We start from the raw sequence: 26,131 nt of genomic DNA on the forward strand, positions 1-26,131 counted from the left end.
GAAAATATGTCATGGTGAAGGCAAAAGAAAAGGCAGGACTCTTATTAACTCCTATATGTTAGGTCACATGCACCTGAGTTAGAGTTGGGTAAGTTAACACTAGTTAATTGAGGTACTTGACTCATGTTACAGCTGAGCTGTCACTCAGACATTTGGGAGATTTTGCATAGGAACTATTATCTACTGAGATTTGGTTACCTGTGTATGTATTTTAGGAAATAGCAAGAAATAATGTTATGTTCTGTTTTCATATCCTAATTCGCAAAAACTCATAACATTGTGGACCTTGTTATAGTTTTGCCTGTTTTAAAAGCATTATCAGAAGGAATGTTCTCCATCATAAAAGGATTTGGGCTGTCAAATCCTGATTTTAGTGGGTTTGGGCCCAGTTGCAACTGTATGAGTTTTGTGAATGGATTAAAAACCCAGAAACAATAAAACTGATTGTAAATGCCTTTTAGAATGATAAAGTGAAGCTTATAGTAATTGGATTCTGCATTTGCAAGCAGCAGGATTTATTCTTAGGAGATGGGAGTAGATTATATGGAAAGGGAACTGCTGCATCTTTTAAAAAGAAATAGACCCTATGAAATGGTATTCCTTCTTTCTTCATGTGCTTGTCTCTTTATTTTCATCAAAAAGAGTGGCTATCCTGATTGAGTCTGGATATCTCTTCATTAGTTCATTGCTTCAGATTTTGGAAGCTTAAGAGAAAAAAACTTTCAAAGCTGTATTTGATGAGTCTTAGGACAAAGAAATCTTAAAAGAAATTCCAAGTGCAAGTTGCCATTTTCATGTAGGAGAGCCATAAGGATTTTTTTGTACATTCATAATTCTTTTTTTAATAATTGTCTGGGTTGTGCCCAAGAATTTTGCATTCTTAATGCAAATTACTGTATGTGGTAATTTATCTGTATTAATCCATTAGGCTTCTAAGGTCAAAGGTAAAGACTATTTTGGCAGTTATTATTATTCAAATAGCAGAAGTGTAATGATTAATTACTACTATTCTTTTTTCTTCCAGATTTCTCAGGGGACAAAATTTTGCTTATTCATACCTTCTACTGTGGCAAAAATGGATTCTTTTCCTCACCAAAAACCAGCAGCATAACACCCATCCAACACCTGCCTCAAGGAACTCTTATTTAAAGTCTATTGTAAGTCAAATTAACCACTTGCTGAATGGTAGCTTTAATCAGCTGTGTGTGTCTATTTACAGCTCGGGGCCCAGGGGCGCTAATCTGGGCAGGGCGGCTTTGCTGCAGCTGCTCGTGGCTCTTGAGCGGCACCAGGGCCGGCGGGGCTTGGGCTGAGCCCGCGGCTCCCGTGTCACCTGGGTGTCACCCGGTGTCCCCTCAGGGCCGGGCTTGGGCTGAGCTCTCCGCTGTCACCCGGTGTCCCCTCAGGGCAGAGCCTGGGCCGAGCCCGCCGCTCCGCTGTCACCCGGTGTCCCCTCAGGGCAGAGCCTGGGCCGAGCCCGCCGCTCCGGTGTCAGCCGGTGTCCCCTCAGGGCAGAGCCTGGGCCGAGCCCGCCGCTCCGCTGTCACCCGGTGTCCCCTCAGGGCAGAGCCTGGGCCGAGCCCGCCGCTCCGCTGTCACCCGGTGTCCCCTCAGGGCAGAGCCTGGGCCGAGCCCGCCGCTCCGGTGTCAGCCGGTGTCCCCTCAGGGCAGAGCCTGGGCCGAGCCCGCCGCTCCGGTGTCACCCGGTGCCCCCTCAGGGCAGAGCCTGGGCCGAGCCCGCCGCTCCGCTGTCACCCGGTGTCCCCTCAGGGCAGAGCTTGGGCCGAGCCCGCCGCTCCGGTGTCAGCCGGGTGTCCCCTCAAGAGCGGGCTCCGCGCAGTGGGGTCAGGCCTCGGTGACAGCGGCTGCTCGGGACGCTGATCTGCCGTGCAAATGAAGGCTCAGCCTCCTGTTGCTATGACGATTGATTTCAGACGTCGCAGTGGAGAAACAGGAGGGTAAAGGGCTCAGAAAGCAGAACTGCGAGGGGTTCAGCTGGTGGTGTTGGCTGTGGAGCTGAAGGCTGCTGTCGTGCCCACAGGCCCGAGTGGGTCACTCCTCATGCAAGGCCGACTTGAAGTAATGAAACTCCACATTATAGATATCTAAAAATGGCTGCTCAGAATGCTTGCTTTTCAAGCGCTGGAGTTAATTTTATGCAGGCAGAGTACATGATAGATGTTTTGAGAGAGAAGGCTGTGTTCAGATTAGAATTTTGACCATCATACTTTCTATATTAGAAAGAAGGATGGCATTTGGAGAAGTAGATTCAGTATTTTAGTAGATCTTCTTGTATCAGGAGCAATTCGTAAACAAGGAAAATGATGGGAAAAAAAATGAAAAATTCCAAATGAGGAAGCAATCTAGTTTGTTCATGTTGCTTCTTTGGAGATATATTCTAGTAAAGGAGACGGATGTTACTTAATGAAACTGGGTTTAATAAGAGGCCTCAGATTAACATCTGAAAGCCTAATTGTCATTTTTCCCATGCAGTATAATACTGCCTACTTCTTTATCACTCTCATAGATAAAAGAATAATTAGTACTTGAATTGGTTTTAAAATCAAGGTATTTTTTTCAGAGAAATTCTGGCTTTATCAGTGGCATTACATTTATCCTTTGCACAGCTGCTTTCTGTTGGAATATGATTACCACACTATGAGGGCCCTTGTGAATAAATAAGAGCAACATTGTAATTGACTTACATTCATTCATATCTGGTTTTATCTTGTTATCTATATCATGTTTTCTTGTTTGGAAAAAAAAATACTATAGCAATGGTGGTGTTTTGTCCTGAAAAAATACTGATGTGGGGTTGTAGGAGATCCTTACCTGAAAAGACTGTCTCTTGCTTGGTTTATTCCAGTTCAGGACCCCTGTTTCTGTGGACTTCTTGTTTATCCGGGAAATTTTTCCTTCTGAGAATGTAATCACTCTGAAGTAAGAAAAATGGTGTTATGAAAACCCTCTGAAGCTCCATGAAAATACAGTTGTAACAATCTCATCTAAAGATACTTTAGTTCTGTCCTTCATTACAGCTCTATCTTGAAATGATTCAAATACATAAGCAAATAGTAGACACTTTAAATAGCATTTCTGAAAATTGAATTGTACCTGCATTTTTAAAATACTTCCTAGTTGGTCCCTGAACCCTGATGGTATTTATCCTGGAAGTGGAGTTGATGTACTTGAACAGTTCTCTTGGACAGCTGTTCTTTGATGGTTCCCACAGAGCTAAGGATTCTTCAGCATAGCTTCTTTTTTTCTCTGTTTTTTCCTCTTTGTGTAATGTTCAGGACTTGGCTGCACAAGATACCAGGGAAAATTGATGCAAATCAACTAAATGCAGGAATTTAAAGAGGGCAGCTTAAGTGCCACCAAGTCCCTGTGTGCACTATCCCATTCATAATTAAAGTGGTCTCCAGTGAATTCAGTTTAACTCACTTCGAAGGCAAGATGAGCCAAACCAAATTAAGGCCAGCATTTTGTTCACAAATGAAAGTGTTTGCAAAGGAATTTAATGGATATAGACAAATCCAATTAAATTAATTGGGTTAATTTTCCTGAGTTCCATTGTGTAGATAAACCTTAGTAATAATGTCTGATTTGAGCTTTTACTTTTTGTCTTTTTTGTTGTTTTCCTTTTGTTCCAAAACTCTGATATTTTAGACATGAGAAGGTAGGTAGCCCTCACCAAATGCTGTCTTATAATTTTTCTGTGTTTTGAGAGTCCACATTTTGACATATAAATGCCCCACTTTGCCATCAGGTCTAGTTCACAGTAGCCTTTTCTTTAGGTAATTACCATTGATTTGGCTTCTTCAACTAATGCCTTTTAATCCAGTTAGCAGAAAAAATACCATCTCTACTTTCCTATGTAGCCTACATTACCTGCCACTTCCCCTAAAGCTGCTGTTCTCCTAAACAATTCTTCTCTACTGAATTTGATTGTTTAATTATAGATTTCTCCTTAATAGTTTAACCTAATAAAGGGTGGTTCAATTTCATAATACTGTTAAGATGGTAGAATTATGGCATTTCCCATCAATTGTGGCCTGTCAGAAAGAATTACTTTCAAAACCTCAAACTGTGCACCAAGGGGGTCTTTCTCCCTTCCCAGGCAGTCCGGCAGCAGGAACATTGCACCTGGGAGCTGGCTGCACCTTTGTGCCTTGCCAAAGCAGCTGAGAGCCAGCAGGGATGTTCAACAGGCCTTGAGCTCTGTCACCCTGCAGGGACATAAAAATAGCCTGGGGGAAATGGTTTAATGCAATTAATGGGTGTCTCTCCATTGGTTTCCCAGAGCACCAAGACTGTGCCTCTTATTGATAGTGCTTATTTCATCCTTTCTGTGAAAATTAGGAAAATGAAGGATCTTAGTTGCAGCTTAGTCATTCTGTCTTCCTGAGGCTTTGTCCAGAGGGTGCTGTTTTCTCTCTGTTCCTCACTTTGGTTTTGTCAGCTGTGTCTGTTCTGGGTGCATGGGATGGGATTTGTTTTAACATGCTTGCTTTTGCTTCATTAGTTAGCCCTGTGCATCTCTTTAGGCTTCTTTAGAGGAAAAAACCCTTTGTATCATTTAACTGGGTGAAGCTGTTTGCTTTTGAAGAAGTTAAATTTAGATTCAGGTGAAGACTGTTCACCTCCAAGTATGGCTCAGCTTTGAGAGAGAGGTACTTAAGGAGAAGACAAGATCAAATATAACTGAGATTGTACTAAATTGATTTCAAGTCCTGTTAGCTCATCTTAACATTTCAAATTAATCAGTATCTCCTCTTTAAATACTTAAAAATTATTTTTCTTATAATATAAAACAAATTATCTGATTTCACTGCCTCTTGTATTTGTGCTGTTTCGAAATGTTTTAGGGAAGAAGTTGGGCCAGAAAGTGAGTGAAAACCAAGGTCTTCCTGTGTTTTGATGGCCAAGATGTGTCAATATCCATTCAGTTCCAGTTGACATTTGTGTGTCGTGTGTGACATTTGAAATGAAAACTGCAGGTGTCTGTGTGTGTCTGTAGTGGAGGAGGGAGGAGTGGTGTGAGGTCAATGATTGTGTTAGATCTGCACTGTGTGTGTATTTGAAGTGTAAGTTGTGTTAATGCTTTGACAGGCCATTGAGAGCAAAGGTGGTGCTGATGGTTCCTTAGGTGAGGAGAGACCAAATCCATCTGGGGAGAAGTGGGTCTGAGAGCCACCTGCCTTCTGAGGCACTGCCTCCTTTAGAATTTATCATTTATTTTCTTTTTTGCTTACTTTTTACATTTCCATCTCGGTGGGTTTTCACAGCTGATAGTAGTTTTCTGGCAAAGATAATATTTTATGACTTTTTCTGTTAGGTTTTGTTCTTGTTGTTTTGTTTGGTTTTTGTAAATCTAAATTCTAGATTTAAAAAACTTCCATAGGGAAGAAACCAGTGTTAGTTAAGGTGCATGCAGGGAGGATCCTGCCAACTCTGCTCCTTCCAGAGTGTAGATTCTATGTGGTAATTTTGAGGTGATGGTTACATCATAAATGCAGAGATTGGTGTTATTCTTTGCTCTGAGAAGGATGTCTATTTTACTGTTGAAAATACTGAAGTAATGCTTATTCTGGGGCAACTCATTAATTGGCTTCTCCAAGCTGATATACACTTCAGCTCCCCAAACTTATGAGCACTCCAGCCCCCACACAGTGACTGTACTTGAGGGCCCAGCTGGTGCATTTTAAATTAACACTCATTATACTACTGAGTCACTTCTGGTGGTGGTCTGAAATGCACCAGTGCTTTGTGTCATCTCTGGCAGGGTCCTTTAGTTTGATCCATATGTTTCCATCCTGCTGGCTAAGATTCATCTCATTCTTTCTTGTAGTCACTAAAGAAATTAGCTGTGAACAGGTTCTGGTGATCTTTTTGTACAGATTAGTGCTGTTGAGTACAGTGTGTCTATGTATGAGTGTTTGTTAAAAATAAAAGTAGCATTTTTGTCCTGCATTTACATTGGAACAGATTCAGTTGAGACAGAGCTTAGATGTCAAATTTGGCCATAATCCATTAAGGTAGTTCTCTTTGCAAAATATCTGCATTCCTTTTTAACTGGTCTCCTCAGTATTTCCAGCTTTCCTTCTGTTACTACGCTTTCATTAGGATTACCCTTTCGAAATGTTTCCCTTGCACAGGGGTGATCCACTGCAGTTTGTGGTCCTTCACTGGACTCACTCCAATATTCCCATGTCATTCTTGTGTTGCAGATCCAGAAATGGACATCATATTCCCAATGAGTCTTGCCAGGACTGAATAGAGAGGAAAAGATCACCTCCCCTGCTATCCTCATGTGGCCCAAACATAATGAGAGACTTGTATAAATAGTATAAAAGATGTGAAACATGTGGTGGTACAGTGTAGAGGCCTAAAGAGTGTGAAGTGGGTAGAATTAGCAGCAGTGTAATCTTCTTTGTCCAGGAAAACATGGAATTGGTATCCAGCAGCACAGGTCTGATGAGGAGCTGTGAGGGAGCTCAAGTTGTTTAGCCTGGAGAAAAGGGGCTGAGGGGCACATTATTGCTCTGGCCTGAAAGAAGGCTGTGGAGTGTTAACTCTCTTCTCCCAGGCAACAATGACAGGATAAGATCACATGGCTTTAAGGTGCCCCTGGGCATCAGGAGGAATTTCTTGATGAAAAATGGAAAGGGCTGCTCAGGGAGGTGGTGGAGTCACAGTCCCTAGAGATGTTTAAGGAAAGACTGGACTTGGTGCTTACTGCCATGGTCTAGTTGATGAAGTGGTGTCAGGTCATGGGTTGGATTTGATCATCTCAGAAGCGTTTTCAAGCCTCATTTTCAAGCCTTCTATGATCTTAAAAGTATCTTCCAACTGTAACAATTTTATGATTCTGTGAATTTCTATCCCACAAACTTTTAGTTTGTTATACTAAGTTGGGTTTAGTGGCCAGTCCCCATGGGTGAGGCTGAGAAGGACCCCACCCTCCTGAGGCAGAAGGTAACTGGTGTTTGCCTTGGATTTGTACTTGCAGAAAAAGGCAATGTCTAAGAAAGCAAAGGCATTCTATTTTTCAGGCTAGGTATAACCAGGTAAGTACACATGAAGTAGGAAAGGACTGTTTCATGTGGGGAACAGTGAAATTAATTGGATTCCAATTTCCTTCACAGTTTATTTCCCTGTAGCTGTGGTGCAAGTAAGAGCCAACCAACATCATCGCTGCCAGTAGAAAATCTCCATGCCAGACCTTACCCTTGGCACGAGGTAAAGTTGCAACGGAGGCTGTGAGGAGGAATCAATAGGAAAAATCCAATTCATGCTCAAAGGTAAACTTTGGCCAGTGAATAACAAGCATGAAAGTAAAACATATGCTTTTCCTTACCTTGTGTATTGTTTATTTTCCTCCTGTTTTCTTTGCTTTGCACCATTTCAGCAGCAGGCAGGCCAGGTTGAAGTATGGAAATATGCTTAGGATGACTGTGTTTTAAATTCCAGCTGTTTTAATAGCTTGCCTAGCATGAACTCCTCTTGTGGTGACTGCTTTAATTTCTATTTTATGCTTGTGAAGAGCATTGCCTAGAAGGAGGAGGTTTCTGTTTTCAGGAATGGAAAGAAGATGCAAAATGCAGTAGAGCAGGCATATTTTTTTGTTGACCATGGATTTGGCAGGAGGAATTCCCATGTGAGACATTGTCACATTTCACTTGGGGCAAAGCATGATCTGCTTCCTAACAGCTCCCTGGGTGATTGTGCCACCAGGAGAGCACCCTGGTGAGATTGTCCCCCACAGACTGCTCATAAACACAGTAAAAATTCTTCAGCAGCTACAGCATTGGTCACCAATAAAAGGAAATAAAACCAAGAAACCTCATAAATTACTGTAATATCAGCTACTACAAACATTGCTTTAGCCACAGTTCTAGAAAATGAAAGAAGAAAATTAACTCTATCTCAGCCAGACTCAGCACAGCAGAGAATCTGTTGCAGAAGCTGTTATTTGCAAGGCAAATAAAGGAACAAATCCTGTGCCCTGCTGTGTGTGTGTTAGTATTAGTAAGGCAGAAGAGCTGTAGACATTTAAATCCTTGCTAAACCTCAGTTTATGAGCAGTGACAATGATCTGGTGATTGTGCTTTTAATAAACCAATCTTATGTTTAGCTGAATTGGAGTCAAATTGCAGAGCTATTTATGAGCTGCACATAATAAAAATCAATAAAAATATAAAATACTAGGATAGAGAAAACCTTGCAGTGTGAGTGACCAGCAGCTCTAGGCTAAGGCAGAGGTGGATGACAAATGCACAAATGCTGTTTATTTTAATATGCTGCAAGCTTTTTTAATAGTCTTGTTTAGGGAATAGAGGAAAAATGTGGTTTATGTCACCTGGGAGTATATTCTAAACCCTGTTTCTTTTTCTCCTTGGCAGATGGAGACCTTTTAGCCAGCCAGTGAGTCCAGCTGCTGCTGCATGTCTGGCAGCACCTCTGAATGATCACATGACTCTTGATATGGATGCAGTCCTGTCAGACTTTGTTCGGTCCACAGGGGCAGAACCAGGTCTGGCAAGAGACTTACTAGAAGGTAAACTTTTTGGACCCAACCATTTCCTGTGTTCACTGCTTGCTTAAACCAAGAACCAGTCATAACAAGAGAGCTCTGGTCTAAGGAAACAGATATTTCTTGGTATTTTTACCAAGACAACTCTCATAATGATCTGACCATAGATTATACTTAGGCAGGTGTTTTCAACAAAACTCTTAAAGACTTCTTAGTATTAGATTGCTGTGTTTTAAGTTATTAAGAGTCAAACCCTATATGTTTATGTGCCAGTGAGAGAAGGGAGGAGACTTTAGCTGAATTTTCATAATCGGCTGCCTGAAAGTAGTTGTAAAAGTTTCTCAGGTCACTGTATTTAGCCTGAAAGGGATTTACCATACAGTGTTGGAGACACCAGAGGTATTTTTGGGTCCCAGTGGTTAATATGCATACCTGAACTGGCCAGCATGGAAGCCAAGTGTCTAGGTTGAAAAACAACTGAGAAGCTGTATCAGAAAAATAACTATCTATTTATTCATTTTGTGTTAGTTGTTTTAGGTTTATAGGCTTAAAAGTGGAAAGACACCATTGGTATTTGAGAGCATTTCATAATAGTTGGGTTTGTTCATTTCTTCTCATGTGGGCTAACAATAATTGTGAAGATGGCAAATTGGAAAGGAGTAGATGATACCTGCAAATTGCAAGGTGGTTCTGTGGGCTTAAAACTTCCATACTGAACTTGCTCCCTGAGAGGTTTGGGGTTTGCTTTTTTTTTAATCTTAATGTGCTCAAAGAAATTGTGTTAAATCAAAGTAACTGAACAGCTACAAGAGATGTAGAAGTATACCTCGTTTTATGTATCTGCTTTTTGCAAGGGCTGCTTCACTTCATGTATGCTGAAAATTTTTCATTTGGTTCTAAGTTCTTTACTCAAAGCTTTACAGTAATAAGACATGATAGATTATTAACACAGAGATGCACACAATTCTGCAGCATTTCCCAAGTCATCTGATACATGAAATAAAACCTTGGAATGCCTAGCAAGGAATATTAGCATAGGCTTGCTATATTTAAGAGCCCTCTGTTTTGTCTGACTGATTTGATCAACCTGTCATTCTTGCCTAGAGTCTGTCTTAGCCTGATGGTCTTTTAGAAAAAGAACATGAGAAGATTTTTCTCAGCTATATCAGGACAGATTGTCAGATATTGTGCTGATAGAGCATTGCCAAAATTTCAAAGGGTTCCTACATATCAGAGGTCTTTCAGAAGAGTTACTTACCTTTTTTTTCTCTCTATAAAGAGCAATGCTTTCAAATAAATATCGAATAGAGTTTCTCTGTGTTGTACTTCTCATTTCTGGAGATGAATAGATTCACATTGAGCATACTAACAAAGAAATAAGCAATAAACAATCTAATTATTCTGACAGGCTAATAGACATATGCATCTGCCCCAAATCATTTCCTCCTACACAGGAATTTCTCCAAGTAAAAGGGATTTTTGCTAGTTCCAAACAAGATGTGCTCAGACAACCATTTCAGCACTTATGGCTGTAGCTACATTTGGTGTAACAGCTTCTAACACTGGTCATATCTTGTGCTGGGAGGCAGTAATTGATGGAGTGGTTTTTCATTTGTTTAAAAAAGGCACAACAGGGATTGCCACCCTCACAGCATTGGAACTCGTGGAGTGGCTTCTTAACAATAATATAAACAATATTCAGAGGAGCAACTCTCCCGCCTGTGGTGCCAATGCCTTGTACCTGGCCTTGGAATGGTGATGTCCATAGTTACAATCAAACTTCAAAACCAGGTGTGCACAAATAGTTCCCAAAATTTTCAAGGTTTGGTTGTTCGTAGCCCTAAAAACTATGGTCACAGTGAACTTGGAGCCAAAAAAAGGCTTGTGTAGACCCTAATTTCCGTGAAATGGCAAGTTTTGGTCAGACCTTCTGTGACCCCATGGCCCTTTGCTCTTTCTGACCCACTCAAAAATTCTACTTTTATAACTTGCTCAGACTGGATTTTCCCAGTGTGCTTCTATGGAGTAACACCACCTTTTCAGAGCCAGTGCTGTTTGTTTTGTTCATCCCTGGGGGAAATTTCTTCAATTTCACTATACTGTAGATAATCAAGGATACCAATTTCTGCTTCCTTATCCAATCATTTTAACATATTAATTGTTTTGCTTTGGTTATGTCCTGCTACATCCCCAGCACAGTTGTGCGCAGTACATGTTGTTCATCCCAGCAGCAACACATACTGACTGTTGTGCAAATAGCTAAAAATCTATACATTGCATATAGATTTTCTATATTGCCAGAAGCTGTCCTGAATGTTGGCTCACTTGATGTTTCTATACTCTGCCTATCCTGCTGTCCTGCTGGTAAAATTCCTGCAGTTTTCTTCTGCTGAGCTTTATATTGAGCACAGCTGCTTGTCTCTTTATCTCAGGAAACATTCTGCTGGTTGTACTTGACATGAATCTTTCAGAAAGTGTCCATTCTACTTTTGAAATGAAGAGGCAAAGAGATTTTAAAAAATAATAGTTATATAACATTTTCATGGCTGGTATAAAAGTCTAATATTGGACTTCCATATTTATTAAGCTGCTACAGCTATTTCAGATTAATTATAAATTAATATTCCTAAATTTCAATTACGTATCATTAGCTGTACCAGTTCTGTGTTAGTGGATTATACACACATGCTAAACCATTTGTTACTTAGAAATGTTATTTTCTAGCTTTGCTTTCATTTTTGGATGATTACTCACTGAGTCTTTCATGTTTCATTTCCTATCTCTGAGTTGTTGTTTGCCACTTCCCAAGGTTTTTACGTTGTTTATGTGCTCTCAAGAACTGAAAGAATTCTTGTGTATGTGGAGTGATGAAAAGTAGAAATTGTGTTTTTTGAACCTTCCCTGGGTCTGCCTTTTCAGCCTTTCATTCTCAGCCTTTGCTGATTTCTATAAAAACAGCCTTAAAAAACCCCTCAACTGACTGGTTAGTACTGACCAAGCAATTTGACAATAAATGTGACCCAGGTGACAGAAACAACAATCTCAGCAAACCAGTTTGTAAAACAGCCTATGCTGGCAGCCATGTGTATCCCTGCTTTGGGCGGGAGTGAATTCAGAAATGGCTCAGCCTCGTGTCACAGGGAAACAGGAAATCAGCTGCAGGACTCTCCAGATGTCACCTCTGTGTGTGCAGGGCACCTTCTAATCACTGGGGAAACTCCTTTGGCTTACTCAGCTTTGGGAATGTTCTTAGGCATAAACTGAGAGCTCTGCATGGTAGAGAATTGATTTTTCTTCAGCTTTGTGAGCTCCAGTTTCCCCAATAAGGAAGGTTCAGGAATAAGGAGGGCACATGCCTTTCCTTCCTGGATAGTCTGGGCTGGCACCTCAATTCTCTCACACATAGAGTAACAGTAATGCTGCTGTGTTTATGTATAATCTACTTAAAATGTGGCCTAAGACAGAAAGAAAACCATTAAGAAAATAGTTTAATCTTTACAGCAAGTTGTAATGTGGTTCTGTGAACCACTGTGTGGTTCACAGTGTCAGGGCTGTAGGTGTGGATGAACTTGGAGGTCACTGATAAATCAGGAGAAAGCAGCTCAGTTTTCAGGGAGCAGCAGGTGTGCAGGCAGTGACCCCTGGAACAGAGGGGAAGGCATAGGATGAAATACTTTAAAATGCCAACAGTGTAGGCAATCATCAGCTACTGGAGGATTTGTGAAATAATAATAATACAAACTGATTCAAAAATAAATATATTTAACTGAAAACTTGCCCTTTGACTTCTATAAATGGTTTCATTTATTTATATAAATGATGTGGCATTTCATCATTATATAAAAATAACTGCTGTCTATTTCCAGCATCAAACAGCACTTAATTGAGGGATATACAGCTGAACATGAACTCAGGAACTGGGACATTGGCTTTCCAGTCATGAAATGTGAGCAGGAAAGGTGCCTGACCCTGTGGAACAAGACAGAACTGCAGTACTGAGACATCTCCTCAAAGAACAATGCATACAAGCAGAATTCAAAGAAAAGCATGTAATTTATAGAGAGGGAGAGAGACATTTACAGTGCTGTCATGTGATTGAGTGTACAAAACTAACTCCCCAAAAATAGTCTCTTATTCTCCTCTCCCTCAGATGGTTCTTTTTTTAGTTCTCTTGTGGAAGGCTTGGCAATGGGAAGAGGAAGCTGAGCTGCTACCAATGTCTCATTAAACAGGGAGCAAAACTGTTATTTCCAGCTGCCTGTTCAGTTTGGAGTGACTTTGCATTCTAGCAGAAAACGATGCATGTGTTAACAAAATGGCCTTGCTGTATTATTGTCCTTTGAGAACATGGACCAAAATTAAATCTTGCTTTAAAGCATATGGTCTAATTTTATCCTACTTTTGTGTATTAATTTTTCAGAAGGAAAAAAAGCTGATCTGAAGTTCTTCCTACCTTTTGCCTCTAAGTATTTGCTAATCTACTTCATGCCAAATAGGAAGCAGTGCCTGCATTTAAACTGAACTTGAGGATTGCTTTATTAGGAGTTGGTTTGTAAGAACAGACTTCTTTGCATTAGCCTGGGATGTTTCTGTGCTGCCTTCAAATTGCACTTACAGTACATTTTATGGGTACTTTCTTCATGCTCAGTGTCTTCCTCAGATGATTCTTCTCTAACTGAAAGTTAATTTGTTGCCCTCTCAGTTGATGTTGTCCCATAATGGCTGTATCCCATTGGTCCTGTTTCTCTCCAGGCAGTGTTTCCTGTCCCTTTGAACATTTCCTCTGCTGAAGTGCTGTCTATACATGTTGTTGCTGCAAGTTGCCTTTCATTGTGGTTTCCGCTATTTAGATCTTTCCTAGTTCCACATCTCAAATTGCATCCTTTCCAGCATTTTATTTGTCATTAAATCAGGAATTTCAGTGACCTTTCAAATGTTCTTTTAACATATTGGAGTAGGTGGATATTTGAAAGCTTGGAGGGGAGGGAGGGAACTGTGTAATAGTTGCATGTTTGCTTTTCCTACTAATTAATGATAAGATCCTCTTGGATTTCATTATACCTTATTTAAGAAGTGAAAGACAACAGATTTATTAACTATTACAACCCCACTAAGCTATAATGTTTTAGCCAAAACAGTGCAAAGCAAAGAAAACAAAGACTAAATAATATCATGTTGCTCTGGGGTTACAGCTCCGGAGAATGCCCTTGTGACACCCCCACCTGGAGTGCTTCATCCAGCTTTGCTCCTCCAATGGACCTCTCAGAACATGTCCAGAGGAGGCCATGAAGATGCTCAGAGGACTGGAGCACCTTTGCTATGATACCCTTGGGCTGTTGGGGAAGAGAAGGCTCTGGGAAGACCTTGGAGCACCTTCCAATACCTGAAAGGGCTCCAAGAGAGCTGGAGAGGAGCTTTTGACAGGAGCACGAGTGATAACGCAAGGGAATGGCTTCAAACTAAAGAGGCCAGGGTTAGATTAGATATTGGGAAGAAACTCTTCCCTGTGAGGGTGAGGAGGCCCTGGCACAGATTGTCCAGACAAGCTGTGGCTGCCTCATGCCTGGAAGAGTCCAAGGCCAGGTTGGATGGGGCTGGAAATGCCCTGGGACAGTAGAAGGTGTCCCTGCCCATGGCAGGGGCTTGAAATGAAATGATGTTTGAGTCCCTTCCAACCTAAACCATTCTTGGAGTCTGTTTTTATCAGTGCTTCTAAGGTAAATCCTGCTTGTGCTGTCCTTTAGCACTTTGTTCATTAACCCTCTGCTAATCTAGTTCAAAGGGAAGTGGCTGCTTAGACCATATATTGTTATTTAAAATCTTTGGTTTATCTTCAGGCTTATGATACCTCCTGTTGTTATTCAAGGAACCATTATTTAGGGTAGAAACTTCACAGTGTAGCTGGGTTTATTTTTGAATTTCCCTTTTATGTAGGTGTCTGCTATCTCTGACACTAACACATCAGTACCAGCCTTCAGCCACAGTGTATCTTCTCGTCCTTACTCAGCAGCACTTTTTTTTTGTTTCTTTTGGGGTTTTTTGTTTGTGTTGGTTGGTTGGTTGGTTTGGTTTTTTGTTTTTTGGGGTTTTTTGCGTGTGTCTTTTGCTGTTTTTCCTTCAAACAAGAAGGACTTGGTTTCAAAATAGAGACCTTTGAGTTTGCTAAATTGCACACCTGCTGACTCACGTAGCATGTGTAGCTGTTCAGGAAGCAATTGCTCAGTGAGAGTGTTCTTTCTGTTCAGTCACTGAGTTGATTTGGTTCCAGCACCCTGATAATGAGTTCACTACCTGTGTTTTCTAACCAGTTTTGTGCTCCTCCAGCTGTTTTGGTGACTGATGTTCTCTGGCCATTTGAAACTGGAAGCCTTTCCTGCAAACCTGCTGTGTTGGTGCTGGTTTGGAGCAATCAAATTGTAACTGATCCAGAGCTGCCAGTGGCTTATCTAATGTGATTGTGTGCACTGAAATAATGTTATGCCTCTGAAATGCCTTTTAAAATACAATAATATGTCATATAAACAAAGAAACAGTGAATGAGGTGCATCAGATAAGTAACAGTGAAATGAAAACAGGAGACAATCGAAAAAAATAGTCTTGTGTTGGTTTTGTCTGTCAAATTGTAACAAAAGCTTTCACTTGACTCAAATTAATTGATGAAATTATGAAAAATAAATGAATTGCCTGTTACTTGTCCTTCAGGCATAACCTCTGTGTGGGTAGGAAAGACTGGTCCTTTGTTTTGGGTGCCTGTGCAGGAGATGGCAAAGAAAAGGAGAGATGTGACAGAGAAGGGAGTTGTGCGAGAAGCAGGGTCTGGGAGATGTCAGAGAAGAACATGGGGGACACATGCAAACCAACTTAAGAGAAGGCTCCCTCTTTCCCTTCTCTAGGGACCAGAGGAACTCTGTGCAGTCTGCCTCAAACTAGGGGGCCAATGCCACTTGTTGGACAAGGGGCAAGACTGGAAGGAGGGACCTGCGCTGTAGGTTTTGGGTGGGAGGATGTGTTTGTTTTCCATATTATATGAATTTCTTTTTGTCATTTCCAACCCAGCATAACTCAGGGGGGTTTTGTCTCTCAAAACTTGGTTTGTGATGTAATAAGATACAGTTTTAGAAATTCAAAAGCTTTTAGTATGCAGTGTTTAAAGGAGGAGAGCCAGGCAGTGTTAGTTCTGTTGATCTCCACAACCACAAGCCCCACTAATTTCCTCAATACCTTGCAGCTGAAACTTTGTCACCCACTTAACACAGATAGAAATCCTTGTTCAGATCATCTACTTTGGACATTTCTGAATTTAATAATTTTCCTGATTGGCTCCCAGCCTGCCCCTTGTTTCTGCAGTCTATTCCTGTGGTACGAATGACATCACATTTATTATTAGATTTGTTAAATTTTTAGCGTTTATTTTGCACTGCATTAAATTTTTGTACCTATTTGTATTTCTTCTCAGAGTCTTTCATAAAATCCTTAGTTTTGTTCTCTTTCTTTTCTCTATTTGTCTTTGCTGTCTTCAGTTTTCTTCACTTTCATTTAGGATTTTTCTTTGCTAATTCTCCCAAACTGATGAATTCTCTTCTTTTTTTTATGGGCAGTGGGGAAAACAAGAGATTTGTCATTTATATTTACTTGTGAAAGTGTAAACCAAATGGAGAGTGGCAAAGGGGGAACCTTCCATCTTTTCGGTGGAGAGGGTAGCTGGGAACACTTATGCTGGTCAGTGAGGGTGGCTAATTTTCAAAGCCACTCTTTCATGGAGATGGAAAGGTGCTGAATATGTTCTTTAATTTGGTTGAATGTTTTTCTTGCATTTCAATGCCTGGAGGCTCCAGCAAATTTAGGGAAAGTCAGTCCAATAATAACTTCTTGTATTGGTTTTCTGAAGTTTAGGGCTTTGGTGCTGAATTGGTGCTTCTGTTCAGGAGATGGGGAGAACTCCAGGGATATGAAGAGATTTGAAAATCAAATATTTCTGTGTTAGGTATAGAAATTGTAATTTTTGTAAGGTTTCAAGTCTGTATTAGAAGTTGAGTTGCTACAATGTACCATGGAACGTAACTCAAGAGCCACTGTGCAATCCAGTTTTAAATGCAGCGTGCTGTGAGCCTGCTTTCTGAAGGCTCAATGTAATTTTTATGACAGAGCTTTTATATAAGATGATTGCATTTGGCTTAAAACTGAGGCCAGCGGGATTTCTGTGAGTCTGCTGATTTTCTGCTTTCCTCTTACATACATCAAAGCCCTGTCACACAGCAGCCACTTACAGCACATGCACTGGGATTTTTGTTAGCTTCAGAATTTAAACATGAAAAAATCTTGAGCAGGGGAACTGCAGGGAATGCCCTGAGAAATGCTGTTTGTGTTCCACTGCTACAGGTCTGGTGCTCAGGGATCTGTTGTACTGAATGAATCCAGGATGTTCCTGGGGGTCCCTTAGCCCTGGGTTTGTAGCATTGCCAATACTACAATAATAATGTTTTGTTTAAAGCTACATTTCCTAGAATTACATTTATTGTCACCTTCACTTTTTTTTAAATGTTAAGTTTACTTTATTTTTTTATGGTTGAGAAGAAGAATTTAAAAATGTGTGTAAAGTGCCTCTTAAAACCAGAACCAAAGAAAAGCAGTTCTTACTCCAAACACTGATTGATTTTGGGAATGCACTCATGGTTCTGTTTGGGTTGTGTAACTTGGTTGGGATGTGTGTAAAGTTAGAGCAGAGCCCTGACTGGATTACAACCATTCACTCTACGTGGGCTTTTTAGGGAACAAATGCTGGCAATTGCTGAAGTTCTTGTTCCAGTATCTCTTACAATTTTCACTGAATTTACATTTTGTCCTACAGACTTTCTAACAGGGAATTGCAGCATTACAGAACAATTCCGTGTGGCTCACATGGTGGTTTATATTATAGTCTGCTCAGGAGCTAGATAACATTTTTGCTCAGTGATACCTATTCTCCTTTCAGAATTTTTTTAGTACTTCAAAACCTGAAGTAGTTTAGCTCAGCCCTGTAGGTACCAGCTGTTGGTGCTATTTTTTTTTCCTTCTTTGGTTAGGATTTTGTTCTTCACAGATATGACTGTAACAGTAAAAGGCTTTTTTTCCTGTCTGTTTAAAACTGCTTTGTACTATATTTAGCTTATCTCCTTGATGTAAGCAAGTAAGTTATCTTTAACTGCTACTCAGGTAATGTAGCTTCTCAAAGTACATAAAATGACAACCTTCTATGGTGTAATAAATCATGTATTAGTCAGAATCAGGTTACTTTTGAATTGCCCAGAAAAGTGCTTGTGGAATACTCTGAAAGTCTCATGTAACTTGTAGGGTCTCTCTTGCTTGTTATTTAATATTTTTAATTTTACAATTAGAAACATGTACTTGGAGAATGGTAGACATCTCTGTATCTTAATTTAGCAGGATTATTTTGAAAATAGCAGGAGGACATCTCAACGTGTTTTTCATGGTTTTTTTGAGAATGCCAAGTCCTGTTTCACCACCTGTACTAAACAGACTTGTGCATCTCTGGATGTTGGCTGCATTCTGTGGTTATTGGTCAGAGCAATATACTGAAGTGGAAGGTTGAAGCAAATCCTTTAGAGAATTCTGTGGTGACAGGTTCCACGAGCAGCTCCCACAGACATGGAGCCTCACTGGCTGAGTCTGTCGCTGCAGGTTTTGTTGCAGAACTCTGTCCTTTATTACCTGCTTTCTAAAAGGCTTTAAAAGTCTCTAAGAGAGCGAGTTCTGTCTCATGTATGAGATAAAGAGTTTGTGTTTGCATTTTAACTGCTCTGCAAATGAAAGATAAGAAAGTTTCTCACTCTTTTGGGCTATGACACTATCACTCTTGTCTTTCCGTCATTACTCCTAATTATTATTTATTATTAATACAACCACACAATTACAAATTATTGCTCCCTCTCAGTGGGATTTAGAGTTCATCCTAAATTGCTATTTTCTGAAGCCATTTGATTGGAATCTGAGCAAGGGAAGTCCTGTCCTTGATCACCTCCTGTGATAAATGTCATAGATTTTGGGTTTATGGATGAGAGGAGAGCAGTGGATGGTGCCTTTTAGTCAATGGTAGCTGGCTTTGACACTTCTTCCCTCAGTGCTGCTGTGTTGGGATGCCACAGGCTGGGGGAGTCCCAGGAGGGTGGTGGGGTAGCTGCACCCCAGGCAGAGGTGAGCTGAGGGTTCCTGTGCTGTTTTGCAGGCAAGAACTGGGACCTGACAGCAGCTTTGAATGACTATGAGCAGCTGCGGCAGGTGCACACGGCCAACCTGCCCCAGGTGTTCAACGAGGGCAGGTTTTACAAGCAGCAGGAGCCAGAGCAGCCTCCCCAGGTGACCAAGGCTGAGAGGCCCTGCCTGCAAAGGCAGGATGACATCGCCCAAGGTAAGAGCTCCTCTGTGGGGTGTCAGGGGACACGTGGGTCTCCAACCTGTGTGCTTGGCTGCAGAGAGTGGGAGGCCATGTGCCAGCAGCGTGTGAGCTGTGTCACTGTCACGGGGCTCAGAGCTGCTGCTAGACCCTGTTTTTCATGTTTTGGTGATTGTGAGCTCTGCCTCAGTTCTGCAAGTTGGTTTTTTTAATGGGTGATTAAAGTAAAATATGTTGTCCCTAAGCAGTCCTGTGGTACTCATGAAAGGAGTTAATTAGGGGGTGTCACAGACCACTCTTGTATATGGTTTTCTATGCTTATTGGAACAAACAAACAAAAAGGTTTAAAAATCTGTATTTCACTCTTTGCATTCTTACTCACAGTGTGTGAATAGGGTGAATGCAGACAATGAATAACTTTCAGCTTTAAAATGTCATTCTTTTATGATTCCACAGAAACTGCCTCCTATCCCCGGCTGAATAGAAATTGAAACCTTAAGAAAAATTAGTCAGCTATCTCTAACAGTTAATTTTCAGTACAAGATGATAAGCATTAGAATTTGCTTTTTTGTTTGCAGACCTCTTACGGGTTTTATTTCAGATCTCTCCCTCTCTCTGACTGTTGGGTTGCAATTTTTTTCTGTGAATTTCTCAAGAAGCTGTAGTTTGCACCAAAATAAATCTGCAGGGGTCTGACAGCTTGTCATGTAGGCAGGTAATAGCAGTAGCCTGGTGATGGCTTTCTGTGCAGCCATTAAAAGGAACAGAAGGGCTTCCCTTCTCCTGCTGGCTCTTCCCTCCTATTAAACAGGAAATAGCATCAGTTCTTAGGAGTTTCAGTAAAGCTTTTTAAAAATTGCTGACTTCCATCAGAAGAAAAGGAACAGTGGTGCTTCTTAAGTCTCCTTAAAGCACTGGATAAAAATAAAGGGAGGAAGACCAGCACAGTTGATAAAACCCTTTAGCCTCTTTGGGATACAGTTTGCACTGAAATGTCCATCTGATGTCTAGTGGGTGCAGTAGGTAGTGTGAGGTGTGTCTGGCTTTGACCACATGGACTGACAGGAATTTGGCTGCCAACTCAGTGAGGATCTCTTGACCAGAGAGCCACCTCTGACTGACAGGTGAACCTAGGGTTGTTGAGGGAGGAGCAGAGAAGGGAAAGGAGCACCTTGGTTTGCACCATGGAGTGGAGAAAGCAGCCAGCCAGCAGGGGAGGGCTGGGCTGTGCTGGCAGGGGTGATGGAGTGGCAGCGAGGGGATGTCACATGGAGGTGCTGCCATGCACTTCAGTGCCCCTTGTCAGGGGATTTAGCTGAGATGTACAGGGAGAAGAAACAAATGCAAAATCAAACCTTCTCCCCTCTCCCTCCATTTAGGAGAATTTAGGGAGTGCAGTTTAACTCTTAGAATTAGAAAGACTTTGATCCATTAGAGAAATAAAAGTTCACAAACTGCAAGAAAGTTAATTTTAAATAACCATTAGTCAGTTTGTGATGTCTTAAAAACGCTATTATTGATAAGTTATGTTCAAGTTTTTAATTAGGAGTTCAAAACATTAACTGATAATCATCTGTCTGTCAAAAAATTTTTCTTCCAATGAATCCTTGAAAACTTAAGATAGAGCACAGAAAAATTTTATAGGAATATTTATCTTTCATATTTTGTTACTCTTACTGCTGCTTCTTTTTTGCTAGAAGAAGAGTCAAGTTCCTCTGTCTTGCCAAAAGGCCCTGCAATAGGAACAAGCAATCTTTCACAGTAGGGAAATAACCTGAAAAAGATAGCAAACAAGAGGTGGAACAAATTCCTAGTGAACTGAGAGTGCATTGCTGGCCTTCTAGGCAGTGGTACAGGCTGTAACTGCTCCTTGGTTCTCCACAGAAAAGCGTCTTTCCAGAGGGATTTCCCACGCCAGCTCAGCCATAGTGTCCCTTGCTCGCTCCCATGTAGCCAATGACTGCAGCAATGAGCAGTTCCCTTTGGAGATGCCCATCTACACATTCCAGCTGCCAGACCTGAGCGTGTACAGCGAGGACTTCAGGAGCTTCATCGAGAGAGACTTAATTGAGCAGGCCACCATGGTGGCATTGGAGCAAGCAGGTGGGTGACGCCTCAGGTGCCTGTCAGCAGCTGGGTGACACCGTGGGTGTCAGTAGGTGACCAATCCAGTGCTTGGGTTGGCATTTCTAATCCTGCTTCATGTCCGGAGCTTGCACGTCCTGCCTGGGAAATAAAAGCCAGAGAGTAAATGCAACTACTGTGTTCTTTGCCAAGTGGGTCATGTCCCAATCCTCTGTTTCTTTTAAAATATTATAGAAAAAATGGTCAAATTTCGTTAATAAAACAAAGAAATTGAGAGAGGAAGGAAGGGACTGGTGGGGACATGAGTCTGGATGGTCAGAGGGAGTTGGTACTTCCAGTTCTTATCAGGAAATTACATTGCAGTGACTGTGAAAGGAAACATCTTCAAGTTCTGTTGCAGCTTGAAAAATAGTTTTTAGATATGTATTTTATTTATTTATTATTTTTTGTAATGAGAAACTACATAACTTTAAAGGGATACTTCAGCATTGCCACGGGGGAAAAAAGTGTAGATATTTAAAATTAATGTTAATTCACATCTATTAGTAGTTTGAAGTTTTAAGCCAATTTTGAAGGATTTGGAGAAATCTATTTAAAATTAGTATTGGTGCCTTATGAAACAGCAGGAGTGCTAATGAACCATGAAATGAACACATCTGTATAGTGAAATGCCCAACGCTGGTGATATAAAGGAGTTGTAAAATCAGATTTCATGGTTGTTTGTGGAATATGGAACAGGCAGTTGCTTTTTTTGTGTGTGGATTGCTCCACTGGCTTGTGTAACACTGGATTGATCTGAGACTCATTCTCCAGCCCTGGTGCCCTGTGTGAGCCCAAACTGATCAAGTGCAGCTCTGGTTTAAGGCAGGAGCTCTGCTAATCTGGTGTCCCACTGAGTACTTCGGAGGTGTTGTCATGTGCTCTTTTTTGGCTTTGGTAATTGCAAAGCCAGACGTACTTAGATAATAGCCTCAAACAGTACATGCTTAAGGAAATAGAAACAAAACCTATGAACAACCAAAAGAACCCCAAGCAGTGTTCAGAAGGCCTTTAGGCCTTTTTCTGGGAGAAATAGCAGTGTAAAATAAGGTAAGGTAAGAATGCTACCAGGTGACTCTGAAGCGTGAAAACTGCAAGTCACCTATGAAGAAAATATATCCAGTTGCTCTAAGAACTAGCTAACCCAAGGAGGACAGGGAAAAGTGGGATGCTTCTTCCTCTGGCAGCTCTCCAAATTCCATAGGGATAGCAGAAGATCCCTTGGTACAGCACCATTGCTGACCTACCTGCTTCAGTGCAATTACAGCCTTTAGAGTCTAGTATGAACTAGAGGATCACAGAGGCTTTCTGACCTTAAAATCAGAGAATATGTGAATTTAGAGCTGACATTCTCTAATCCATACAGAGCTGGCTGGCTTTGAACTTGAAATGGCTGTAGAAACTACCAAATTTGCTGCTTGCATTCCTCTCTCAAACCTGTCTGAAAATTAAAATAAATCATGTATTCTTTTCTTCACATTGATTAGGGCAGTAACTTTGCACACATTGGAAAAGTGCCTTCATCCCCAGAGCCTCTTGCACCCTGCAAAGGAGAGGATTTGACCATTTGAAATCCTCAGGGTTTTGATCACTGGTGTCCTTGGAGGCTTTGTGTCCCCCAAACCATAGCCTGCATAGACTTAGTTTACTTTGTGAGCATTTCATTCAAATAACCTGGAGCTTCCTGGGAAACACTTGTGTATTTCAAGTAAGTTAAACTGATCAAATAGTTTGCTTAAGAAAATCATGTAAGACTTCATAGAAACTAACCTTTTATCTTTGTTTTAGATGTAAATATATACAGTTTCCTGCCTATTTTATTTTATTTGTTGTACAAAATGAAGATAATGAATTAATAGGAAAGCCACATAGTATTGGACATTTTATTGTCTCTTACCAACAGTTTGATTATGGTTTGGTCAATGACATAAAAAAGCCCTGAAAGATGAGGTGCATTCCCTGCAAAGAGTCTAAAATATATTTCAAACCAACTCATGAAGGACAGTAGCTTTTGTAGCTGAGGTTGGGGATGTTGTTAAAGGAAGAGGGGTGTGTGCTTGGGTGTAGTACCGTGAATTTCAAGAGAAAAGAAATAGAAAAGAAGCTGATTAGGCAAAGGAAGAGGAAATTTGCTAGGAACTAACAGTTTACTACTCCCAAAACCTGGATTTGGAGAGCAGAATTGCCACTAACAGCATCACACGTTGGTTTTGAAGTGGCCATATGAGCCGGGTGTCTGTAAAAGCCTGTAAGGTTTTTATGTTCTTTTTTTTTATATTCTTAAACTCTTGCTAGCTTGACATCTATATGTGACAGCATGTCCTGGTTGCATCCTATCTGAGTATGGAAACTCAGAAGAAAATTCCCAATTTACTGCCAAGTGCTGTGTGGGATGATAAAGGAAAGGCCCAGACAAAGGCAATGTGATTTACTTACTCCCCACTGCTGCAGTGTATTGTTTACTCCTTAATATGATTGTTTTCCAAGTATTCCTCTGAAAGGATAGAATGCATCCCATTCATAAAAACATTTTGAGGTTTTGTCCGTCTTGTAAACTCAGCTGTTGATTATTGCCAGAATTGGAGTGAGGTCAGTTCCTGAGTAACAGGCTGATCTCTGGGAGCTCTGGCAGGAATTGCTGTGGTTCGTCAGCAGAGGATGGTTCGAGGTACTGATGATATTAAATGAAGTCTGGGTGAAAGCAATTTTATAATTCTTAATATTTTGCTGCAGCAAGTTGATTTTCATTATAGACACATGCTCCCCTGTGTGTTGTTAATGTGTGGGTTGACACAAAAAGAGATGTTAGGAAAACTTCTGCTGTACTGAAGTAGTGTGTTTCAAAAAACAGTGCAGGCAGAGGAGTAGCTGGACTAACACAGTGTTTTTAACTGAAAGAAAAACCAATTCTATGGCAGTGGTGAAGTATAATTCAATACAAATGGTACAAGTATGAAAGTCCAAGAGCTGTTTCCCTACACTTTTTTTTCTGTGCTCATGTTTATGTTTTCTAAGAAACTACAGCCAAAGTAAACAGTTAATATGCTGTAATATTACTGTTTACTGGTCTGGGGCTTTGTGTCCCCCAGACCAGTCCACCAAAACTGTGGAAATGTTTGATCTCAGTTTTCATCTAAGCTTAATTTTCCTGTTTTTTCTCCTAAAGGGACCCACTATAACCACTACATTTGAAAAATGACAGTACACCACTTGTTTGTTGTAATCCAATAATAAACCCATACCTGCTGTTTTTCAGTCAGCCATAAGTTTTGTGATATTAACCAAGCCCCAAACGCTTTTTGCAGGATGCACTTGACAGAAGATCACTTTTATAGAAACTTCCTGTTACTCAAAAGATTGATAAACACCAGACTTTGGCATTTCTTACCAATAGATGTTAGTTAATCTGCAAAGCAATGCCACTCATTATTTCCTCAAGTCCTACCTAAGGTCTGTCTGTTTTTAGATATTCTAACTAGGCTTTACACAGCACCTTGGTGTAACTTATTGCTGAATATGATCCCACCAAAACATTCTGCTAAAAACAGGTGGCAAGTTGTTATTTCACAGATGCAGGAGTTGCTAAAAATTATCTTGTTCTTTCCAAAGTCTGTCTAATAGTGCTTTAAATTAAGTTTCCTTATTGCATATTTAATTTAGAACTCAATAAGCCTAGTCTGAGGTGTAGTGCATTTACAAACCCACTGCTAAAATCATTTGAGGATTACCAGATGTGCTTATTGATCTGCTATGCATCTTTATAGTGTGGTACTCTTAACACATTTGGACTAATTGCAATGTAATTTCATTGTTCTAGGTAGCCAGAAGAAATAACTGGGATACATACTAAATATTGCTACACTATTTTCCCCCTAATGTATATTACCTGTAGTTACAAATAAACTGCACTATAATTTTGTAATGAGAACTTATTAATGGAGAGGCATTGATTCGTTTTTTGGACTTCCTCCTGTTTTGGGGTTTAACCTTAAGTGAAAGACTGCCTGTACAAATATATAGATGCTATTTCTTCCCAGCTTCCCAGTCAAGAAGCTGGGGGAGAAGTCTGCCTGTTGCATTATTCATTCAATTATTCACATGTGCATTACCCACAGACCTGCCAAGTCTTGAGAAATGTACCAGCCCTACTCATCCCTGTTAATCATCTGCTCTTCCTCATCCCCAGAGATGCTACACAATTACCCCCATTTGCTTTCTTTCTATTAGAAGTGCTCCCATGACCTTTTAACCAAGACTTAACACTCCAGTTTGCTACCACATGGCAGCCTGTGTGCCAGGAATTACCCACTTTTAGTGTGGGCTTAGGCAGTGATAGTCTTCATGACTTATTTCTTCAATGAATAGGTGTCCTTTTGCCAGGCTTTTCCAGAGCCCATCTCTGGTTTATAATCTGTAAAACATGCTTCCCACAGCAATGGTGGATAAGTGATTCTGTATGTATTCCCTAAAAAGAAAAGCCCCATTCTATACTGCACCTCGGGCTGTGCTTTGGTGTCATTTCAATTCTCTGGTAGTGCAGCTGTTGGTTTTAGTAGATGTAATAATGATTTACACTATGGGAAATGAGAGGAGAATCAGCTGTTGAAACAATCCATCTGATTGAAATAATTTACTCAATAAACTTACCTTTATAGTAACATGTCTTGATTACCACATACATATTGCTTTTGTCTGTAGACAAAAGAAAAATTCCTTCATTACCTTAAGGTAATCTGTCATGTGCATGTGGGAGATCAGTGTCGATTATGTTTGGGAACTGACAGCAAGGCTCATAATGGTATTGAGGCAATAAACTCCTTGGAAATCCATCACTGGATGCAGCATATGAGACTGGAAGAAGCAAATTAATTAATAAGGTGCTCTTTTCTTTTCTAGATCTATGTAGAGAATAGTTTATCTGCCTCATTTCTAATCTTCTCAGTTTTGACTTCTAACATTACATTTAAGCTTATGTGGTGAGGAGGGTGTTGATGGTTACCCCTGCTGCTCTGTGTTTACCTGCACAGAGCACTGCTCCTGTTCCAGGTTCCTCTCCCCCTGTAACTGCTGTTTCCCTTCCA

The 26,131-nt window shown here is 40.7% G+C and overlaps 1 protein-coding gene across 2 annotated transcripts in view; it reads left to right on the top strand.

The window, feature by feature from the left end:
• The first annotated feature begins 1,024 nt into the window (after positions 1-1,024).
• Positions 1,025-26,131, top strand: part of OTUD7A (OTU deubiquitinase 7A) — a 52,113-nt gene continuing 27,006 nt past the window's right edge. The window contains exons 1-6 of one of the 2 annotated variants that reach the window (XM_059858160.1): positions 1,025-1,157; positions 2,867-2,940; positions 7,149-7,304; positions 8,406-8,560; positions 18,759-18,941; positions 20,811-21,029. In XM_059858160.1, coding sequence (XP_059714143.1) covers positions 8,476-8,560; positions 18,759-18,941; positions 20,811-21,029 — 487 coding nt within the window. In that variant the 5' untranslated portion in view covers positions 1,025-1,157; positions 2,867-2,940; positions 7,149-7,304; positions 8,406-8,475. Of the gene's footprint in view, positions 1,158-2,866; positions 2,941-7,148; positions 7,305-8,405; positions 8,561-18,758; positions 18,942-20,810; positions 21,030-26,131 lie in introns of those variants that run through there. The other variant, XM_059858161.1, reaches the window with a different exon arrangement.

This window comes from Haemorhous mexicanus, chromosome 13 (genome assembly GCF_027477595.1).
Source record: "Haemorhous mexicanus isolate bHaeMex1 chromosome 13, bHaeMex1.pri, whole genome shotgun sequence".
Classification (NCBI taxonomy): domain Eukaryota; kingdom Metazoa; phylum Chordata; class Aves; order Passeriformes; family Fringillidae; genus Haemorhous; species Haemorhous mexicanus.